Source organism: Notolepis coatsorum (assembly GCF_963971535.1).
Source record: "Notolepis coatsorum genome assembly, chromosome: 6".
Classification (NCBI taxonomy): domain Eukaryota; kingdom Metazoa; phylum Chordata; class Actinopteri; order Aulopiformes; family Paralepididae; genus Notolepis; species Notolepis coatsorum.
Window position 1 is genome coordinate 84172497 of NC_140170.1, and position 20112 is coordinate 84192608.

Here is a 20112-nt window from a genome sequence, read left to right on the forward strand (position 1 = left end):
TGGTAGGACATGCTAGGTCCTGTGGTAGTGCAATATTAGCTACGGATGAGGCACTGGGTCTTTATGTACATGCTATATTGGTGGTCAATGTCACTTCGGATTGCTACGACACATCTCTACTGCTTGTGACAGGCTGTGGTGCGTTCCAGACTTTACTCCTGTTGGGAAACTATAGCGATGGTCTGTGCTCACCACACTTTTCTTCGGCCTCCCCGCAGCGAGCCGTCGTCGACCCCCGAGCTTCATTTTACGACGGGCAACAGAGGTGGGTTGAGCCGCTATACTTGGCCCAGCACGGTTAGCGACTCGCCTGAGTGCGTGTGCACGTTTTGATGCATGGCTGATACCAGAGCGGCCGAAGGTGTGTAGCGCTGACAGCAGCTTGGAGGGATTCCCCTTCAGCTGATTGAAGGTCTTTATCATGGCTTTATCATCACCACCCTCTGTAGAGCCTCTTGCTCTGCCTTTGTGCAGCTGGATAACCACACAGACTTCACACAGACTGTCTGTACAATACTGCTGTAGGCCTATAATACTTATGTAAATAAGTAAGGCAATTGAAATATATCTGCAGTACAGCTCAATACACACAATTGTTAAGGGGATGCAGACCAGAGAAAGACTTCCGTCTTGTTTACATCAGGGTCCCCCATTTTCAATTCATCATAAATGTACAGTTCCCTCCCCCTTGTATATATTTACTGTATGTCACAAATGTAACAGTACTGCATGGTCTGCATCCCCTTAACAATTGTGTGTATTGAGCTGTACTGCATTCTGCAATCTGTTAATAAAGTTTTCAATCAATCAATCAATCAATCAATCAATCAATCAATCAATCAATCGGTCACTGTACCCATTCTGCAATCTGTTAATAAAGTTTTCAATCAATCAATCAATCAATCAATCAATCAATCGGTCAGGTCACGTGTACCCATTCTACAATCTGTTAATAAAGTTTTCAATCAATCAATCAGGGCCTGTGGTCACGTGTACCCATTCGGCAATCTGTTAATAAAGTTTTCAATCAATCAATCAATCTGTTAATAAAGTTTTCAATCAATCAATCAATCAATCAATGAATCAATGAATCAATCAATCAATCAATCAATCAATCAATCAATCCCGCAGTGCAACGTGACCCAAATCATACGGCAATCTGTTAATAAAGTTTTCAATCAATCAATCAATCAATCCCGCAGTGCAACGTGCAACGTGACCCAAAATCACGTGACCAAAATCAGCCAATGGAAGCGAGGGGTTGCTATGTGCGGGCTTGTATGTGCGGGGCTTGTACGCGCTGGTCTCCGGAGCTGCAGCTGGGTACTATTGGACTCACGGGCTTCCCCATTTACACTCACCTCGCTAAATTCACGCACCTCAGGACATCTGGGTCACTGAGATTCGGAGATTCTGTGCATATTGATAATATTTTCAGATATGAATGCATTGAAATAATATACTTAGTGCATAGTTTAAAATACGTCTTAGCTTAGACAAGATTATCCTGGGCTGAATGCGAGCGATGGATAGACGTCACATAAAATCTTCGAAAATATCGTGCTCATATATTTGTAGGTGCGTTTGCAGGATGCCTCTGTCCATATTGATAATATTTTCAGATGTGAATGCATTGAAATAATATACTTAGTACATAGTTTAAAATACGTCTCCAAAAAAACACGATTTGGCCCGGTTATACGAGAGCTATGAAAAACGCTTGGTTGAAAAGACGGCTTTTGCTCACTGGGTGTAAGCAGATGACAAACACAGCTTAGTAAGGAACAGTGAACTTGATGAATGAAGAGATTTATACATTATTTCCTAGATCAATTAAAAACAGGATTAATGCATTAAATATCTTTAATGCAAGTGCAAGTGCAAATACTTGTCCAGACCACTAATACTTGTCCAGATCGCCTCCAACCCGTCCAGCCTGGCTCTGCGGCTCTGCAGATACCCCCTACTCCAAGCTGGAGGCTATTGGCACCACCATACCAAGCCGCTAGATGGCAATACAAATATAGAATTGTAATGTTAACTGTTATTACAGTAATTATAGTATCTGTTAAAATCGGGTAATAAGCCCTAGACAATAATTCCTGACATGTATTTTATTAATTTCACCATAATGTGGTGAGTGCAAAGGTGCAACGTTTCTCCAGATTACTGGTAAATTGAGTAAGAAGAGTTTATTTTGGATTCCTTTGATTTTATGTAGTGACTCCTTTTACAGTCATTTCGGGAAAGGGGAAGTCTTTGCTTCACGTAGAAAGTCCCGCCCCATAGATAATAATGGGTTGGACTTGTTGACACGGGACTGGTTTAGTGAAGATAACACTGACTTCTGGCTCACGTTTAAGTTGTTAGGTGGCTCAATTCAACTTGCACTCTAAATACAATGGCTGGGAACGTGAAAAGGCTTTACGACCTGTCAGCTAAGCTGCTGTCTGGAAACATGTTCAAATTATCTGAGCTACATGGAAAGGTTGTTCTCATTGAAAATGTGGCGTCTCTCTGAGGAACAACAACAAGGGACTACACTCAGATGAACGAGCTCCATTCGCGTTATTCTTCGCAGGGGCTTGTTATTCTTGGAGTGCCCTGCAATCAGTTTGGACATCAGGTAGGCATTTTATAATGTAAAGACAACATTCAACACTGGCTAGCATGTTTCTGATTATTACAGGTAATGCAGACAGACATCTCTATGAATTGAAAATGGGGGACCCTGATGTAAACAAGACAAACGTCTTTCTCTGGTCTGTCTGCATCCCCTTAACAATTGTGTGTATTGAGCTGTACTGTATTGTACCCATTCTGCAATCTGTTAAATAAAGTTTTTATTCATTCATTCAGACAGACCTATGTCCCCCTGAGAACAGCAGGCCCAGATATTATAATATCTGGAAAGTGGATCACTACCCACTTTCAAAACCTCTCTCAAGGGACACCTACGGGAGACTGCAATTCAACACTGGCCCCTGTAAATATCCTAACCCAACCCCCTCCAATGTACAGTCATTTACCTAGTATGGTTTTGTCAATAGTTCAATGTACAATTGTGTTTGTTTGTACAGTGTCTCGTCTCCCCCCCTCAATGTACAGTGTTACTTGTTTATACAGTGTGCCCCCCGGCCCCCCCCCCCCCCCCCCCCCCCCAACCACCTCCAATGTAAATTACCCAGTATGGTTGTCAATATCCCAATGTACCCAACCCCCCCCCACCCAACCTCCTCCAATGTACAGTTTCTACGTCAAATGTATATACTCCCTTTTCTTGACTCCTTCTGTATCACAAACAGTACTGTATTTGCAAATCTGGTATGTCATAAATGTATAGATGTAGCAGTACTGACTATCTGTATGTCATGTATGTCATATATGTCTATATGAATTGAAAATGGGGGACCCTGATGGAAACAAGACAAACGTCTTTCTCAGGTCTGCATCCCCTTAACAATTGTATGTATTGAGCCGTACTGTATTGTACCCATTCTGCAATCTGTTAAATAAAGTTTTCATTCATTCATTCATTCACATGTGACTGTGAGCACAATACAAAACATATTGTAATAGATGCTTATTTAACTGACACTGAAATGATGTAGCCTGATGATAGCCACTATACGTTTTGAATACATTTACATTAATTCAACATTTTCTTTATGAACAGGAGAACTGCAAGAATGATGAGATCCTGAAGTCGCTGAAATATATCCGTCCAGGGAATGGCTTTGAACCTTGGTTCCAGCTCCTTGAAAAAATGGATGTGAATGGAAAAGATGCCCACCCCTTGTTTGTCTACTTGAAGGGAAAGCTGCCGTTCCCCAGTGATGACTCCATGGCTCTCATGGGCGATCCCAAATACATAATTTGGAGTCCTGTCAGTAGAAGTGACATCTCTTGGAACTTTGAAAAGTTTCTGGTCGGCCCTGATGGAGAACCATATAAGCGCTACAGCCGACGGTTCCTCACTATGGACATTGAGGCAGATATTAAAGAGCTTCTCAAGAGGGTCAAGTAACTGCCTTCAACGCTGCCCCATGTGCCTGTAATAGATAAGAATATAAGGCCCTTTCCTGTTTTAAGTTGGCCATTTGCTTCAGAGGTGATTTAGTTAATCTTTGCTCTCTTTTGCAATACACTGCAGTTGTTCTACGCCTTTACTGAATGAAGACACTCCTTGAAACCTTTTTGTGAGGGGAGTTTCTGATGAAAATGTAAATGCCTGAACCTATCCTGCTGTGTATTACTCAAGTTGTAGCCTTGACGGAGCAGAGGGGGAAATAAACCATTTTTATAAAATGTAACATGACTTATATTGTGGGTAAATACTTTGTGGAAATGTGTTTGACACCAAGGCATAACTATCTTAACCATGCCATTTTGATGACGTTGAGGAAGACAGTTTTACTGGTAATAAATTAACTGAACATGGCCTTGCAGAACATGCTGCTCAAGTAATTGGACCAATCATGTGTTAGTGGAGGCTGTACAAAAGCAGTTTAATTCAGTGTTAACCTTTAAAGTGTTGTATTACAGTGTTATACAACATTAGTTTAATGGGGCAGGAATAGACATGAATAGCAGCCCTAATAATAATAATACATTTCATTTATATAGCACACTTTAAACTCAACAAGATCTCAAGGTGCTTCACAGCAAAAGGAAAACCTAAAAACATTTAAAATAAAAACATAGGAGCAGTAAAAACAGGCCCTAGTGGAAGGCATAGTAACAAATGAGTTTTAAGGCTGGCCTTGAAGGCAGCAAGGGAGTTTGAGGCCTTGGCGGATCCTGGCAGCAGATTCCACAGGCAAGGCCCCAGTGCGGAAAAAGACAGCCTGGTGCGTGGGATGGCGAGGAGGTTTTAGCTGCCAGACCTGAGTGACCTGGATGCAGGTTGAGGGGAGAGGAGGTCCTGGAGGTAGGTCGGGCCTAGAGACAATAATTTATTCCTGAAAATAAAATATATACTATTACATTTTCACAAGTGCAGCTGGATGATGGATAATTGTGCCATAAACAAAAACATCATTGCTTACAGGAGCTACTGCACACTCTTAGCTTGCCTTGAATTGCATTTATTTTGAGGCTTTCAGAATTGTCAGCTGAAGAAGTTGATCCATGTTAATATAGGTTGTAATACATGCATGGAGAAATCATATTCCTGATCCATCTGTAAGACAATCTCTATGACGGCATCCTCCCCAAATCTGGAAGTATCATCTTCAACCATGAAGATCATGTTTCCTCTACCAAGCTGACCACTTGATGGGAGAGTTGATGGAATGTGAGGCAAAATGTCTGAGTCTTGATGGCAAAACTCCAGTTTGGCCAAGAGATCCTCCAGGGTCTTTATACCTGCACATTGAATAAAAGTAGATGACCAAATGTCACACATGTAAGCACAAAACTTGAGTGGATAAAGAATTGCCTGTATATAGGTGACTTGTCCTTGTGTCTTGCTTTGGTCACTGTACACTAACTATAGAAGGAAGATGTTTTTTTAATCAAACTAACCAAGTGGTTCCAGTGAATCTGTTGGGATTTGGAATGGAACTTCAGCTTTTCTTGAGAGTTTCTTGAGATTATTCATGCCTATGCATACAGGGAACATTTTACAAAATGAAGAGCATTCATATATTCAACATATTGACACTATCACAAGGCATACCTGATGCTGATGTCCTAAATGTGAGGTTTTGTTTGTTTGTCCTGGTGTGAAATCAGAATGCCACTGAAGCGCTCAAAGAAAATAAAAGTATTGATGAAACAAACAAACAAAACAGGATTTCAAACAGAAATAGTGACTGAAGACTATTTTTTTTACTACGTTAGCTTGGTTGCGTGGACTGGACAGCAAGAAGAACTTTTTGGCTATCGGACCTTTTGCTAGGCTATACCTCTCGTGAATCTTTGGGCCTCGTGAGGAAAGTGTGGGAACACGTTGAATGAATGAATGAAAACTTTATTGAACAGATTGCAGAATGGGTACAATACAGTACGGCTCAATACACACAATTGTTAAGGGGATGCAGACCAGAGAAAGACGTTTGTCTTGTTTACGGCGACTCTGTGCATGTGTGTGTGTGTTCCTGTGGGTCGCCCATCTCACGTGTGTGTGTTAAAACTGCATGACAAATAATAATAGTCTAACAATTATTATATTATAAATTATTATTATATTACATCAGGGTCCCCCATTTTCAATTCATAGTGACATTTATGACATACACAACATACATCACATTTATGGCATAGGGACATACATGACATACAGGTATTTAGTACTGTTACGATATGCAAATATACAGTACTGTTACCCATAGATCCTGACAGAGTATATATATATGATGGGGAGGGGACTGTACATTAGGGGTGGGTGGGTGGGAGAGAAATATACATACGGTGGGGAGAGAATACATACGGTGGGGAGGAGACTGTACATTAGGAGGGGGTGGGTGGGAGAGAAATATACATACTTTGGCCAGTTTCGAATTGCAGGACAGCCTCCCGTAGGTGCTCTTAAGAGCGGTTTTGAATGTGGGTAGGGATTCACATTCCTTTACAGCTTTGGGTAGGGCGTTCCACATTGATGTGGCATAATTGCGAAATGTGTTTAGTCCCTTGTTTGAGCCGAATCTGGGTTTAACATGATTTGTTGAGCTTCCTCTGGTGTTGTGGTCGTGGTATTCACTGACCTTTGGGAAGTATTTTGACATGTACATGGGTACCTTAGTGCTTAGTCGTATAGTGTATCTTGTAGACCAGGCCCATTGCAAGTTGCTGTACTCTGACTGTTGTCTACTCTAAGCCATCCTCGGTTATCAAAGTGGGCAGGGGTGAGGTGGGTTCTAGGGGTAAGGTCAAGTAGAAGTCTGACCAGTTTGTTTTGTGATGTTTGTAATCTTGTTTTTAGCGCCTTTGAGGTGCTTTGGTACCATGCGGTGCAAGCATAGTCATAGTACCCGTTCAGACTTGACAGCTTGACGCCAATTTGTTCTTTAAAAAATGAACATTTAAAGTTAGCGTTAGATATTTATCTGCTTTGATTTTGTGGTACACACGTAAAACGTTTTAATGTTCAATCTAGAGTAGAGTAATTGTGCTGCACTGCACCGGACACATTTCACTGAACCCGAGTATGAAATATCTGACAGCAGTCTGAACGGACCCCCCGCCCCTCTGATCTAACTCCTACTGCCTCTCTGCGAACACAGCTCGTCTGAACGAAACCAACATGGCTGGCCAGGAAGATCCCGTGCAGAGAGAAATCCACCAAGATTGGGCGAATCGAGAGTACATAGAAGTCATTACGAGCAGCATTAAGAAAATCGCTGACTTTCTGAATTCATTTGGTAAGAATTTGGTTATGGCGCAGATCAATTATACTCGGCACAGCTTCTAGAAATGTTGACATTCGTGTGAGTGTAACGTCGGCTAGGTAGCTAAGCTATGTCGTAGCATGCTAACACAGAGAGCCATGTATTATCAATGGTAATAAATGGCTCCGTGCTAGATGTTGTTGATGTCCCCGGCCACTCCCAGTTAGCCATCATTGGCATACGTTAGCGTTACATTCGCTTGTTTTTATACACTCCAGGTGGGTAATGTGTGGTGTTGCGGGGGATTTCACTAGTCAACGTTAAGCTACTCGTTGACCAATAACCTAGGAATACGCTTAATCGAGTGTTTGGTTAAATATATAACTATGCATCGTATTTGAGTGGTTTGTACAACTAGGCCTAGCTGGCTATAGGCTCCAGCTATCATATAGGCCCTATCAACACAATGCATAATGGCATAGACCGCAATATGCAAAAATGGAACATTTCAATCAAATTGAAGCGGATCTAAGATGTCTCTCGATTTATTTTGGGTAGATTTGTGGGATCTAGTCGCAGGTAATCATATATTATCATAATCATTGGATCTAGATTAAGGATAATTGATGTGAAGTACTTCCTTCACTGATGTTTACTTTACTTCCTCGTCCTCAGATATGTCGTGTCGGTCCCGTTTAGCGACCCTAAATGAGAAACTGACCGCATTAGAGAGGAGGATCGAGTATATTGAGGCGAGAGTAAGTATATCACATTATTATGAATGGCATTTACTGATCCTTTCCCATGACGTATATAAAGTGATGTCTAATAGTTCTTCTTTAATCGATGTCGCTTGTCTCTTCCCTACAGGTAACGAAAGGGGAGACATTGACCTAGAATTCATCATGTGACCACAAAGCCACCTGCCCCTCCCATGGAATTTTGGATCAACTGTTATGGATTTCATTTCACCCTTCTTTTTTGGGACCATTTTAATAAGTTTAATAATGTATGGCTGAGTTTGTTTCTGTTGTTTGATCCCATGACACCCCTCTAACCAGAAATGTATGTCTTGACTCTGTGGCAGAGTCCATCTAACACCGCCTGTGTTACAAAATAAGAATGAAGCTTCATATATCTTGTTGGTTTGAATATCAAAAGAATATTGTGCAGCTCAATTGTGGATCTGGAATCGGCACATGAATTGATCACCTGTATGGTCTACGGTGATGAGACAAAGCTGTTGTGAATGGGTAACATTCCTGTGTGTGCCAAGTTGAACAAGTTACCGTGGGTATTCATATTTTATTAAGGACCTGCTTGTACAGTAAACTGTTTGGTGATGATAATGTTTCTGGATTAAAATATTGTAATAAAGGGAAAAACAATGGCTTTTATTCCTACAATGAGTGTTAATTTAGTGACAATAGAATGTTTCTGTCTGCCTAGTGAGCTAGATGGTTCACAATCCTGCTCTACTCTCCCATCCTTCATCTTTTTCTTGAGGAATGTGATATTTGAGCCCCCTTGCTAATTTTATTGAGTGCACAGACCCGTGTCTGGATTCCAGGACGAGATACGTCATTTGTTATATCATTAATGAAAAATGTATTTAACAGATTGCAGAATGGGTACAATACAGTACGGCTCAATACACACAATTGTTAAGGGAATGCAGACCAGAGAAAGACGTTTGTCTTGTTTACATCAGGGTCCCCCATTTTCAATTTATAGTGACATTTATGACACACAACATATATGACATTTGTGGCAAGGACATACAGGTATATAGTACTGTTACATTTGTGACATATATGATATGCAAATATACAGTACTGTTACCCATAGATCCTGACAGAGTATATACATATGATGGGGATGAGACTGTACATTAGGAGGGGGTGGGTGGGAGAGAAATATACACGGGGTGAGAATATATACATATTTTATACTTATATTAAATCATAAAGATTTAATTAAAGCTGGTATAGATAATTATAGTCTGACAGTAGATGCATGATGTTGTGCAATATGTATTGGCTGGATAGATGCTATTAATTAAAAGTACTAGCAATGTATGCATTATATTAATATAGGCCTACTGGTTTAAAACTATAAAATTCTAGGTCCAATGTACCAGCGCCATAAAATAGTAAGCCCATTTATTGATGACCCTAAGTTGGACAGAGGTCTCTTCCCTATCAAAAGGTTTCAGTAAGCATTATACCGTTCATGTTTTGTTTTGTTTTTTGTTATCAAATCGAGAAGCATGCAGCTGCAGAGCCGCAGAGCCAGCGGCGCTCTCAGGGCCGCGCTGTGAGGGCCGCTCAGCAGCGCCACCCACCCAATGGCTGAATTTGAGTATTGCACTGTGCTGGCACAGCTGTGAGGCCAGAGGATGTACATACTGTATGAGTAAATTAACTATACTTTTGCTCACACAATATCTTGAATGAATGTGTTTATTTATTTCGAACATAAATTGAAAATAAATAATGTTGACAGTCTGCTATGGGGCGACAATAATATGTTCATGAGGCATGGTTTCTATCTTTAGCCATAAACGGCGTGGTTTATTTCACATTGCTCCACAGCAGTACATGATACATCCTTCTCCTATGAGAGCGAAGGTGGAAGAGACAGAGGGGGAGTTGACATCTCCTTAAATACCCTCTACCTGGCGGCAGCATTAACGGCTCCGCCTATAGCGCCCTCTTGTGGAATCAGTTATATACAGTTAGGCAGTTACACAGTTACTTACTCAGTTACTTGCAATCATATATAACCTCTAACTTTAACACTCCCACTTATGGTTGTCTAGTACACTGTACAACTTCTTCAAAAACAATTTTACAAAGAAAATAATACAGTTCAGAGCATCAAAAGAATATGGCAGTCAATACTACATAACAGTCAATATTTACACACCAAACATGACCTCTGCAAATCTTCTCAATTTCAGTTTGGAAGCAGGTTTCGTCATAGCGTCTGCTACCATGTCGTCTGTTGGACAATAAATCAGTGTCATTCTTTCTTCTCTGATGACAGATCTGATGAAATTATATTTTATATCGACATGTTTACATCTCTGTCGGCACACAGGGTTTCTAGCAATCACAATGGTTCCCTGGTTGTCCTCATAAACAACAGTCTTCTTATATACATAGGTATCCATTCCTTCGAGCAGTTGTTCTAGATAAATACATTCCTGTACTGTCATAGCTAGAGCCATGTATTCGGCTTCACAAGTTGATAGTGCCACTGTGGGCTGCTTCTTTGTTTTCCACGAAACCAGTGAGCTGTTTGTGTTCAAACTCACACAATACCCTGTGGTACTTCTTCTGTCTGTGGTGTCTGCTGCCCAGTCTGCATCACTATAGGCTTTAAGCCCTAAGCCCTCGCTGCTCTTTCTGAAACAAAGCTGTTCATCTGCTGTACCTTTGAGATAACGAAAAACGTGTTTTGCTGTAATCCAGTGCTCTGTGGGGTCAGCAAAATGCTGTGACAATTTACTCACTACAAAACATAGGTCAGGGCGCAAAACATAGGTCAGGGCGAGTACATGTTGTCAAATAAATGAGGCTACCTACAGCTTCTCTGTACATCTTTACATCAGTCAATTTCTGAGCATCCTCTTGGTAGTCTAGTTTTTGATCACATGGTGTTTCCCTTGTTCTACATTCTTGCATGTCAAAACGTTTCAGGATCTTTTCCACATATCTCTTCTGGGATATTTTTACACAATTTGCAGACTGTTCAAAGTCCATGCCTAGAAAATATTTTAATTAAAGCATTTTGAATCTGGTAAATCATCCACTTCTGTATTTAAACATAGAATCAATTTCTGTATTTAAACATGAAATCCACTCCGGTATTTAAACCTGGGCCCTCATTCATCAACCCGACTTACGCACAGATTTGTGCTTAACCTGTGCGTACGACCATTTCTAAGCAAAGAGTGGGATTCATCAATTTCAACTTGAACTTGACTCCGTGCTTATGTGTACGCACAGCTCGGAGCACACTTAGCTGACGCCCAGTGGTAGAACATCGTTACTACGGCATAAGCGCTCCTCAGTTCTGCATTAGTTTCAAGGCGAAAATAAGCTTCCGTGCATTAGTGTTCTACTTCTGTATGACCCGTAATTCATTATAGTTCATTATAAAATAGCGACAGTAGTGTAATTATAACGGGCTCACACGCGAACAAGAGGTTGGCCTGCTTGTTTGGCACGGGGGGCAGACGCAAAACACCAACCTCCAAACGCGATTAAATATTGTTTCAAATAAAAAGCGAATTATTTTGTGTTTCATGTTTCCAAATAAGATTGGTCACGAAATGCTTTCTACTTCAATTTGTTGGTTAGAATAGATGACCTCCGTTGAAACTTCACTGAGACTAACAGTCTATTTGTGAGCTCCCGCTCAGATGTGATAATAATAACAATAATAATAATAGCTTCATTTTATATAGCGCCTTTCAAGAGACCCAAGGTCGCTTTACATAGATAGGGGGGGGGGGGGGGGATAACAAAGTAACAGACATAGTGGACAGACACACAACATATAAATATGATGATGGAATTCATTCAAGATCCTCTCCACCCTCGGGTCTTTGCCACCGGCACGGTCCATCGTGATATTGGAGATGGATCGAGCAATAGACTGTTACTGTAGCTGTCAAAGCTCCATCACAAATGCAGTTATGTCAAGTCAACTAAGTCAATGTTGCGATGCGCATTTGCCTGATACATGTTGTTGCTGCATGCCGGGAGGAAGGCGATGCTGAATGTTTTCAATTCATTAAATAAAACGGATACTTTTTGCAAGGGTTTACTGACTGTCATACAAATAATCAACCAACTACATACTGTAACTTTTCAGTGCACGTTCTTATTTACATTGTGACAACAGCCTTGTGAGTTCCCGCAGTGACCCGCACACAGACATGATGGAATTCAAGTTCAAGTTTGTATTGATCACATATAGGCAGGCTACACATGGCGTATCGCTACATCATTGGCAGTGAGATTCATTGTTCTTGTATATGCTCTCGTATTATTGTTTATATAGGCTACCCAATACTGACATCAAAATAGATTGTATGACTCTAGAAATCATATGCAGCAGGTAGAAAATTTACGGAAAATCCGTCACGATTTGGAATAAAATTGAGGAGAACTTTAATCCCTGGGTATTAATCAAACAAAACGGGAAAAGGCAGTCATATTCCAGCACGGTCTTTATTAGTGTTTGCGCTGCCCAGGCAGCAATGGTTAATAGATATCATATCCGACATCTACGTGTACACGTCTGTCAGCCTGTCACATAACACGCTTCCCTCGGCTTAGTCCATTTTTCCACATTTCATGGGGGTATTCCATTACCGTATATGGTTAATCGGGGCGGTTCTGGTATGCAAATACTTAAAACAGTGCACGAGCTCAAACGTAGGATCAAAGTCATATTTATCAAGACAGGTGTGCGTAGAACCTGCGTACGCACGTGTGGTGAATCCCGTTTTTTCTGTGCGTGCACTGATTCTACATTCTGTGCTTACGTGTGGAAATAGAACATTTTCTACGCCACGTTAATGAATGAGGGCCCTGGAATCTACTCCTTCTGTATTTAAACATGGAGTATCCTCCTCCTGCATTTAAGCATGTAGCCACCCTCCTTCCGTATTTAACCATGGAGTACCCTCCTTCAGTATTTAAACATTTAGCTACGAACCTGGCTTTGTACTTGTCGTGGCCTTCAATACCCTCCTTGATTGAGTACACCCATTTCCCTCCCACTGTCTGTCTGCCCTCTGGTAACTTGGTTAGAGTAAAGGTGTGGTTGTCCTCTAGGGACCTCATCTCCTCATCCATTGCTCTCTCCCATTTACTTGATTCAGGGGACACTATGGCCTCTGAGGTCTGAGGTACTCCATTGACTACTCTGTAGTAGGGCTGTCCCCGACTAAGGATTTGGATGGTCGACTAGGATTGGCCAAAATTTGCCGTTAGTCGACTATTGGTCGACTAAAAAAAATCTTTTATTTTTTTTACATTTTTTATCATTCCATTTGGGCTGTGGGGGGTGCTTAAGGAGTCGACTGAAGGCTTCTTGTCCTCTGCAAAAGCATGCAATTGGTCCACTGATGGATACATCTTGATATTTGTCTAGTCTAGTGTGTTCATTAGATGGGTGAAATCCTCTTTCAGTGTCTCTGTGCCTGTTTTCATAGGCAGTTAGCCTCTGGTATGCGTGCCATTAGCATTAGCCACGCTTCTAGGCCTCTTTTCTTTTGGAAAGAATGATAAATTAAAAAAAATATAAAATATTATATTCGACTAAGAGGTTGGCCAGTGGCTCCTTTCGACGGATTAGTCGACTAATCGATTAATAGGGGTCAGCCCTACTCTGTAGCAGTAATCAATGCTGGTAAGTGTACTGTCATCCTCGTCACTTTCTCTCCGGGCATAGTCTGTCAGATACTTTGGGGGTTGTGTTCCCTTGAGGGATACCTCCCACTGCTTGGGGCACGTCACGTGACGTCACCCTCGGGTGCTCCTCGTCATCGTCCTCTGGGGGTTGCTGACTGTCTGTCTGCACAACCGTGCTAAGTACACTAGGCTGAGGTGTCTCGGTTTCTTCACACCTTACTCTGGAGTCCAGCTCTGGCTCCTCTGTCTGTGTATCGTTCTCACATGTTGTCTTTGTGACAAATTTGACTAGCCTGTGTTTCTGCACTCTCCCTTTACCGGGATAATGAACTAGGAAAGCGGGGCTTCCTTTGTCGTGCCCTACAAATAGTCCTTTTTCACATCTGGACTCGAGCTTTCCTCTGTCCTGCTGGTAAGCAAAACACACTGATCCAAATTTGTGCATTCTAGCTAGATTACACTTCTTTCCTGTCAGTGCTGTATACGGGGTGGTGCCAGTGTGCTTATTAAAGCACCTGTTTCTGGTGTAAGTGGCTTCTTGCACCGCATAATGCCATAGACTCTTAGGTAAGTTACTATCTACTATAGCTTATGTAGTAGATTTCCAGTCAAACTATTTATTGTACTGTACACCTTGGATCTCAGAATGGCAGAAACACCGACAGGTAAAATGCATTCACTATTTCTCCTGGCTTCTCTGCCTCTATCAACAAAAGAAACGAGACGTATCGCTGATTTGAAGCAGCTGCGTGGCTCAAGACTCCTAAAAACAGGGTGTTGAAACAGGCAGCTGCTGATGAGTGAGAGATAGTCTCGTTTGAACTTCCTGGGAAAGTTAATAAACTGGGTGATTTTACAACCCAGTGCTCTAGGCAAATGGTCCAATTAAATTGAATACAAAGAAACTGCCTTGAGAGACGCCAGACAGTCTCTTCTAAACAAAGGATCAGTTGATCAAAGCATTCTGGACTTTGAATCCACATCGTGACCTAATTCAGTGCAAAACGTCACGGTAGGGAGTTAGCCAATGAGAGCTGAGAATAAGTGTTCTCCAATAGGAACGCTCGAGGAGAGTTTTGGAAACGCCCGCTTGCCGTAAAATTAGAGGCGGAGCCTAAATTAGATATAACCAAAAACTCCTCGCCAGGAGACAGAAGAACCAACCCAAAGACCCAGGAAGCAACAAGAAACAAACACACCCTTTTTCTCCACTAGAACCCAGCAAGGAGAAGAGATCGACGAAGAAGATCGAGACGCGAGAATGTTTATAGACAAGCTTTTTTATTGAGAATTTAGTCTGAATTTCTACGATCATCCGGCATATTGGATGCTTCTCGTAGGTTCATTGCACAATATTTCTTTTGTAACATCTGATTGAAATCCATTTTCATTAAAAACGGGTTCTTTTCAAACTGCTCAGATCTCGCTTCATTTCAAACGGCAGCGCCGTATTTTTCTCTCTGGGAAAGCAATAACCAGGTTAAAAACAGTGGTTATCTGCATTTGGCAAAGAGTGGATTCCAAGAGCTTGTAAAAAGGTTTAAATCACAACGCAGAAGTAGTAATAGGGAATTTAAGCTGGGAATCCACTTCACTTACACCTAGCCATTTCGAAAAAAGTGCGCCATTCCCTCTCTGCCACTCCGTTCTGGTGTGGGGAGTATGGACATGACGTCTCGTGTCTTATCTTGTTCCTTCTCAACAGTGATTGGAACTCTCTATTTGTGAACTCGGTTCCGTTGTCGGACCTCAAGCATCTTATGTTAGTTTCAAGTTTCTTTATTAGTTGACATGCAAAGATACAGAATACCTTCACATGGAATGCTTTTTCCTGTTATGCTCCTATGAGGATCATAGGACGCTTGGATCATACACATACAGCTCATTACAGTAATATTCCACAATTATTACATTTTAGATAGTAATAATGGTACAGAGCCTTGAGACAAACATATGCATATTCACCACCGCAAACAGACAAACAGAAATGTTACCATAAGGGGCTATGTCTGCCAGGAATTTCTCCGTGGCCTGGAGTGTGTCACTCTTTGCTTTGAGAAAGTAAACAAACACTGCCCCTGTACACACATCTGTAAAAGACTGTACATATCTAAAGACTCCTATGGACTCGTTGCTTACTGGACCGGCTAGATCTGTGTTAACTAGCGCAAGTGGTACCTTTACTTTTTCTCTGGGATTTCTGTTTCTCGATTGAGTAAACTTCCCCTTTATGCACACTACACATTCTCTGTCAGGTCTACGCTTTTTACCTTCAATGTGCATGCCTTCTGTCACTGCTTGCAGTTTCAGTAAATCCTCGTAATTACAATGACCCATAATCTCATGCCATGTCTGAATATCGTGACTGACAGTCACGTTACACATATCATTATTATTACACTTGTCGTTGTCATTACACTCTGTTTGTAGATAATACATTCTCTTGTACACCTTTATGTTAAATCGCGTACTGTCAGGCTCTACAAGAAAATGTTTACCTTCATTGAAGAATACTTTGTCACCGTTCGCAGTAGCAGCTATTACAGAGAATAGTTCTTGTGGGAACGAGGGTACGTAGAGAGCGTTCTTTAACGTCACTGTACACCGGCGCCCCTCACTGTCTATGAGGCATACCTGTGATTCTCCTCTCCCTTGCGCCAACCCGTAGGTGCGCTTCCCGTCTGCCAGCTCCATGCTGTGCCTCTCCGGGTCGAAAGTGTTGTCAAAGTTCTTGAACCGACTCCTGTTGTTGATGACGTGGGATGACGCACCTGTGTCCACGATCAGTCCCTTCCTTTGGGCCTGTTGCAGCTGCGTTGGCCTGGTGACGTACACTGTCTGCGCCCAGAAGATGAAGTCTTCTTGTCCCGCTACTCTCCGGGCGTCGTCTCGATTCGTCTCACGTCCACCGTCGCCGCCATCTTGTCCACTGCCGCCATCTTGTCCATGCGCATACCGCGCGCTCTGGTCGCGTTTCTTCATGCACACTCTGTCTGTGTGCCCCGTGGATTTGCAGAAGCTACACCAGACAGTCTTTGTGCAGTTACCTTTCCGATGGCCTTTTTCTCCGCATCGCCAACACGCTAGCTCCGTCGTGGGCCTGGTCTTCTCCGTCTGCGTCGCTCGGGCCTTCAGCACCCTCTCTCCCGCCTCCGTGGCGGCTGGGTGGATATCTTCTGAGGCCTCGAAATTTCGTAACTTGGCCTTGAACTTTCCCAGCGTCATGTCCGCTGAACCGTGTGTTACCAGGAGTGTGAACGGTTTGTACAGCTCCGGTAGTCCCCTCATCACCCATCGCTTGGTGCTTCTCCTGCTCTTCAACGCCGTAATGATCTGCTCAGCTCTGATGACGTATTCGGTCACAGTCTCGGTGTGCCCCTTCTTCAGTGCTGTTAGTGTTATGTAGAGGGACACAACTCTGGGTCTTCCTTGCCCGATATAATGTTCTCTCAACACTTCCAGGCTTTCTCGGCCTTTGTCCTTAGTGTCGCGGAATATCAGCCCCAAGCTTGTGTCGTCTAGCAGTGGTGCTAACTCGCAGTATGCGTCTGCATTTTGCTTGGTGTCCAGGGCTCGCGCTTCCGCCGTTACTTCTCCCGTGGGGGCCATCAAGATGGTTTTCTTCAGCCCCACTCCGTGCATACAGCACAACATTCGCTCTTCCCAGAGCTCATAGTCCTCTGCCCTTCCGTTGAACGAGGGCCATTTGCTCCTTCCTTTGTTCGCCATCCTCTTTTGATAGTAGGCGTAGCTTTAGCTCCCGTTAGCCTAGCCTTAGCCACGCGGTGCTCCCGGTGCTAAACTGGCCTATACTTCAGCTAAACTTGCTACCCTTATTATTTCGCCCCTGCGTGATCTGGGCCCATAACCTGTTGACAGAGTCAGCTGTGGAGCGACAATAAGGTTTCTCTCTTTAGCCTTTGGCGTGGTTTATTCACATTGAACAGTACACAAGACCTTCTCCTTATGAGAGGTGACGGAGGAAGAGACAGAGGGGGAGGTAACAACTCCTTTTATACCTCTTACCTGGCGTCAGCTTCAATAGCTACGCCTATAGCGCCCTCTTGTGGAAACAGTTAGGCAGTTACATGCAATCATACATAACACATAACTTCAACAAATACAGTACAGCTCAATACACACAATTGTTAAGGGGATGCAGACCAGAGAAAGACTTTCGTCTTGTTTACATCAGGGTCCCATTTTCAATTCATCATAACATATAATGACATACATGACATACAGAGACAGTATTCAGTATACCTTCACACTCTATTATCTTATGCAACTCATATTCACTCCACAAACTGAAATATACATACATTGTTGAATGAACAGCCTGTTTCTTGAAGTTAGACTCTCCTCTAAATTGAACCGTTTGTCGTAGTGACTTGCGGGTTGTACCATTGTACTCAGTAGGGATATCCTCTGTCATTGGATGATATATAGACATATTGACCACATCCTTAGGCCGCGCCCCCTTTTTGTATCTTTTTAACCGTTTGTCATAGAGACAATACAGACCCTCTCCTGTTGGCCGGCGGTGCACAGGCATCACCCACACTTTCACAATTTCCCCGGAATTGTCTATTTTTTGTCTTTTTGTCTAATTGTCTATTTAAATTGTTATTTTATTTTATTAAAAAACGAAGGTTGGAGCGTCCGTTCGAAGAACCCTGATGAAGTTTGAATCCCAAAAACAGGCTTCAGGGACAGCCTTACCAAACATATTATTTATATTATTCAAATGGAACTCAAACATGTTCCGTTGTGATGTCACAATATGATGCCATAATAGAACATTCTAGAACATTTGTGATGTCACAGTATGATGTCATAATAGACATTTGTGATGTCACAGTATGTCATAATAGAACATTCTAGAACATTTGTGATGGCACAGTACGATGTCATAATCAAACATTCTAGAACATTTTGTGATGTCACAATATGATGTCATAATAGAACATTCTAGAACATTTGTGATGTCACAGTATGATGTCATAATCAAACATTGTAGTACATTTGTGATGTCACAGTATGATGTCATAATCTAAAGGAGAACAGGCGTAATGGCATAGTTAAGAGTGCAGAAAGGATGAAGAGGGGAGCAGAGAGGGCAGTGACGGAGACGGTAGTGATTACGTTTGAGGGTGGGGTTGTTCCTAGGGAGGTGTTTGTAGGGCGTAGGATGTATAGGGTTAGGGCATTTGTCCAGAATCCTCTTAGGTGCTATAGGTGCCAGGAGTTTGGCCATATAGCTACCACGTGTAGGAAGGGGCTGAGGTGCGCTAGGTGTGGCGGGGAACATGAATATGGGAAGTGTGGAGAGGGAGTGAAGCCGAAGTGCTGTAGTTGTGGTGGGGAGCATAGTGTAGCGTTTAGGGGGTGTGAGGTGATGAAGAAGGAGGTCACGGTTCGGAGAGTGAGAAGGGAGGGTAAGTTGTCGTATGCTGAGGCGGTTAGCAGGGTAGGACAGGGCAGCCAAGAAAGGGTGCAGGGGGTGGAAGGAGGGCATGTGGCAGAGAGGGTAGAGCAGGTGGAAAGAGAGAGGGGAAGGGAGGAGAAATTAGGTATTGTGGCCTTCGTGGCAGGGGTAGTTACTGGTATGGCAGAGGCTAAGGGTAAAACAGCGATGGTGAAGATGATTGTTAGGATAGCGGTTCAACATCTGGGATTGGAAGGTCTGGGCTGGGAGGAGGTGTATAGCGAATTGGCTGAGGGGGCTGAGAGGGACAAAGCAGCCCAGAATAAGATCGCAGGGGGCAAGGAGGGTCCCGCGGAGGGGGGCCCAGACAGGAAGTAGCAGCATTAGCTGCACTCCAATGGACAATGTGGTTGATGACGGGGTCCAGTAGAAGGAGAAAAAGACGGTGAAGAAGGAGAAGAAGAAGAGCCCATAAAAAGAATTGCGGAGGGCAGTAATACGCCACGATGCGTCTACACTGCCGGAAATTCAAATAAGAAGAAGAAGAAGAGGAGGTGTTTGTAGGGCGTAGGATGTATAGCGTTAGGGAATTTGTTCAGAATCCTCTTAGGTGCTATAGGTGCCAGGAGTTTGGCCATATAGCTACCACGTGTAGGAAGGGGCTGAGGTGCGCTAGGTGTGGTGGGGAACATGAATATGGGAAGTGTGGAGAGGGAGTGAAGCCGATGTGCTGTAGTTGTGGTGGGGAGCATAGTGTAGCGTTTAGGGGGTGTGAGGTGATGAAGAAGGAGGTCGCAGATCGGAGAGTGAGAAGGGAGGGTAAGTTGTCGTATGCTGAGGCGGTTAGCAGGGTAGGACAGGGCAGCCAAGAAAGGGTGCAGGGGGTTGAAGGAGGGCATTTGGCAGAGAGGGTAGAGCAGGT

The 20112-nt window shown here is 42.9% G+C and overlaps 2 protein-coding genes across 2 annotated transcripts; both read left to right on the plus strand.

Moving 5' to 3' along the window:
• The first annotated feature begins 2311 nt into the window (after window positions 1–2311).
• On the plus strand, window positions 2312–4313 carry gpx1a (glutathione peroxidase 1a). Its single transcript, XM_084317792.1, has 2 exons — window positions 2312–2626; window positions 3677–4313. The coding sequence occupies exons 1-2, from the start codon at window positions 2402–2404 to the stop codon at window positions 4025–4027; spliced, it is 576 nt and encodes a 191-aa protein (XP_084173918.1). The 5' UTR covers window positions 2312–2401; the 3' UTR covers window positions 4028–4313.
• Window positions 4314–7206: 2893 nt separating this feature from the next.
• Window positions 7207–8728, plus strand: brk1 (BRICK1 subunit of SCAR/WAVE actin nucleating complex). The gene is made up of 3 exons (XM_084316097.1): window positions 7207–7364; window positions 8007–8089; window positions 8202–8728. The coding sequence occupies exons 1-3, from the start codon at window positions 7247–7249 to the stop codon at window positions 8226–8228; spliced, it is 228 nt and encodes a 75-aa protein (XP_084172223.1). The 5' UTR covers window positions 7207–7246; the 3' UTR covers window positions 8229–8728.
• The last annotated feature ends 11384 nt before the right edge of the window (window positions 8729–20112 follow it).

Bases quoted from the DNA above. Each gene is read 5' to 3' on its own strand.
- brk1 (XM_084316097.1), top strand. From the start codon at position 7,247: ATGGCTGGCCAGGAAGATCCCGTGCAGAGAGAAATCCACCAAGATTGG. The intron at 7,365-8,006 runs GTAAGAATTTGG...CCTCGTCCTCAG, and splicing joins TGACTTTCTGAATTCATTTG to ATATGTCGTGTCGGTCCCGT. The intron at 8,090-8,201 runs GTAAGTATATCA...TCTTCCCTACAG, and splicing joins TCGAGTATATTGAGGCGAGA to GTAACGAAAGGGGAGACATT.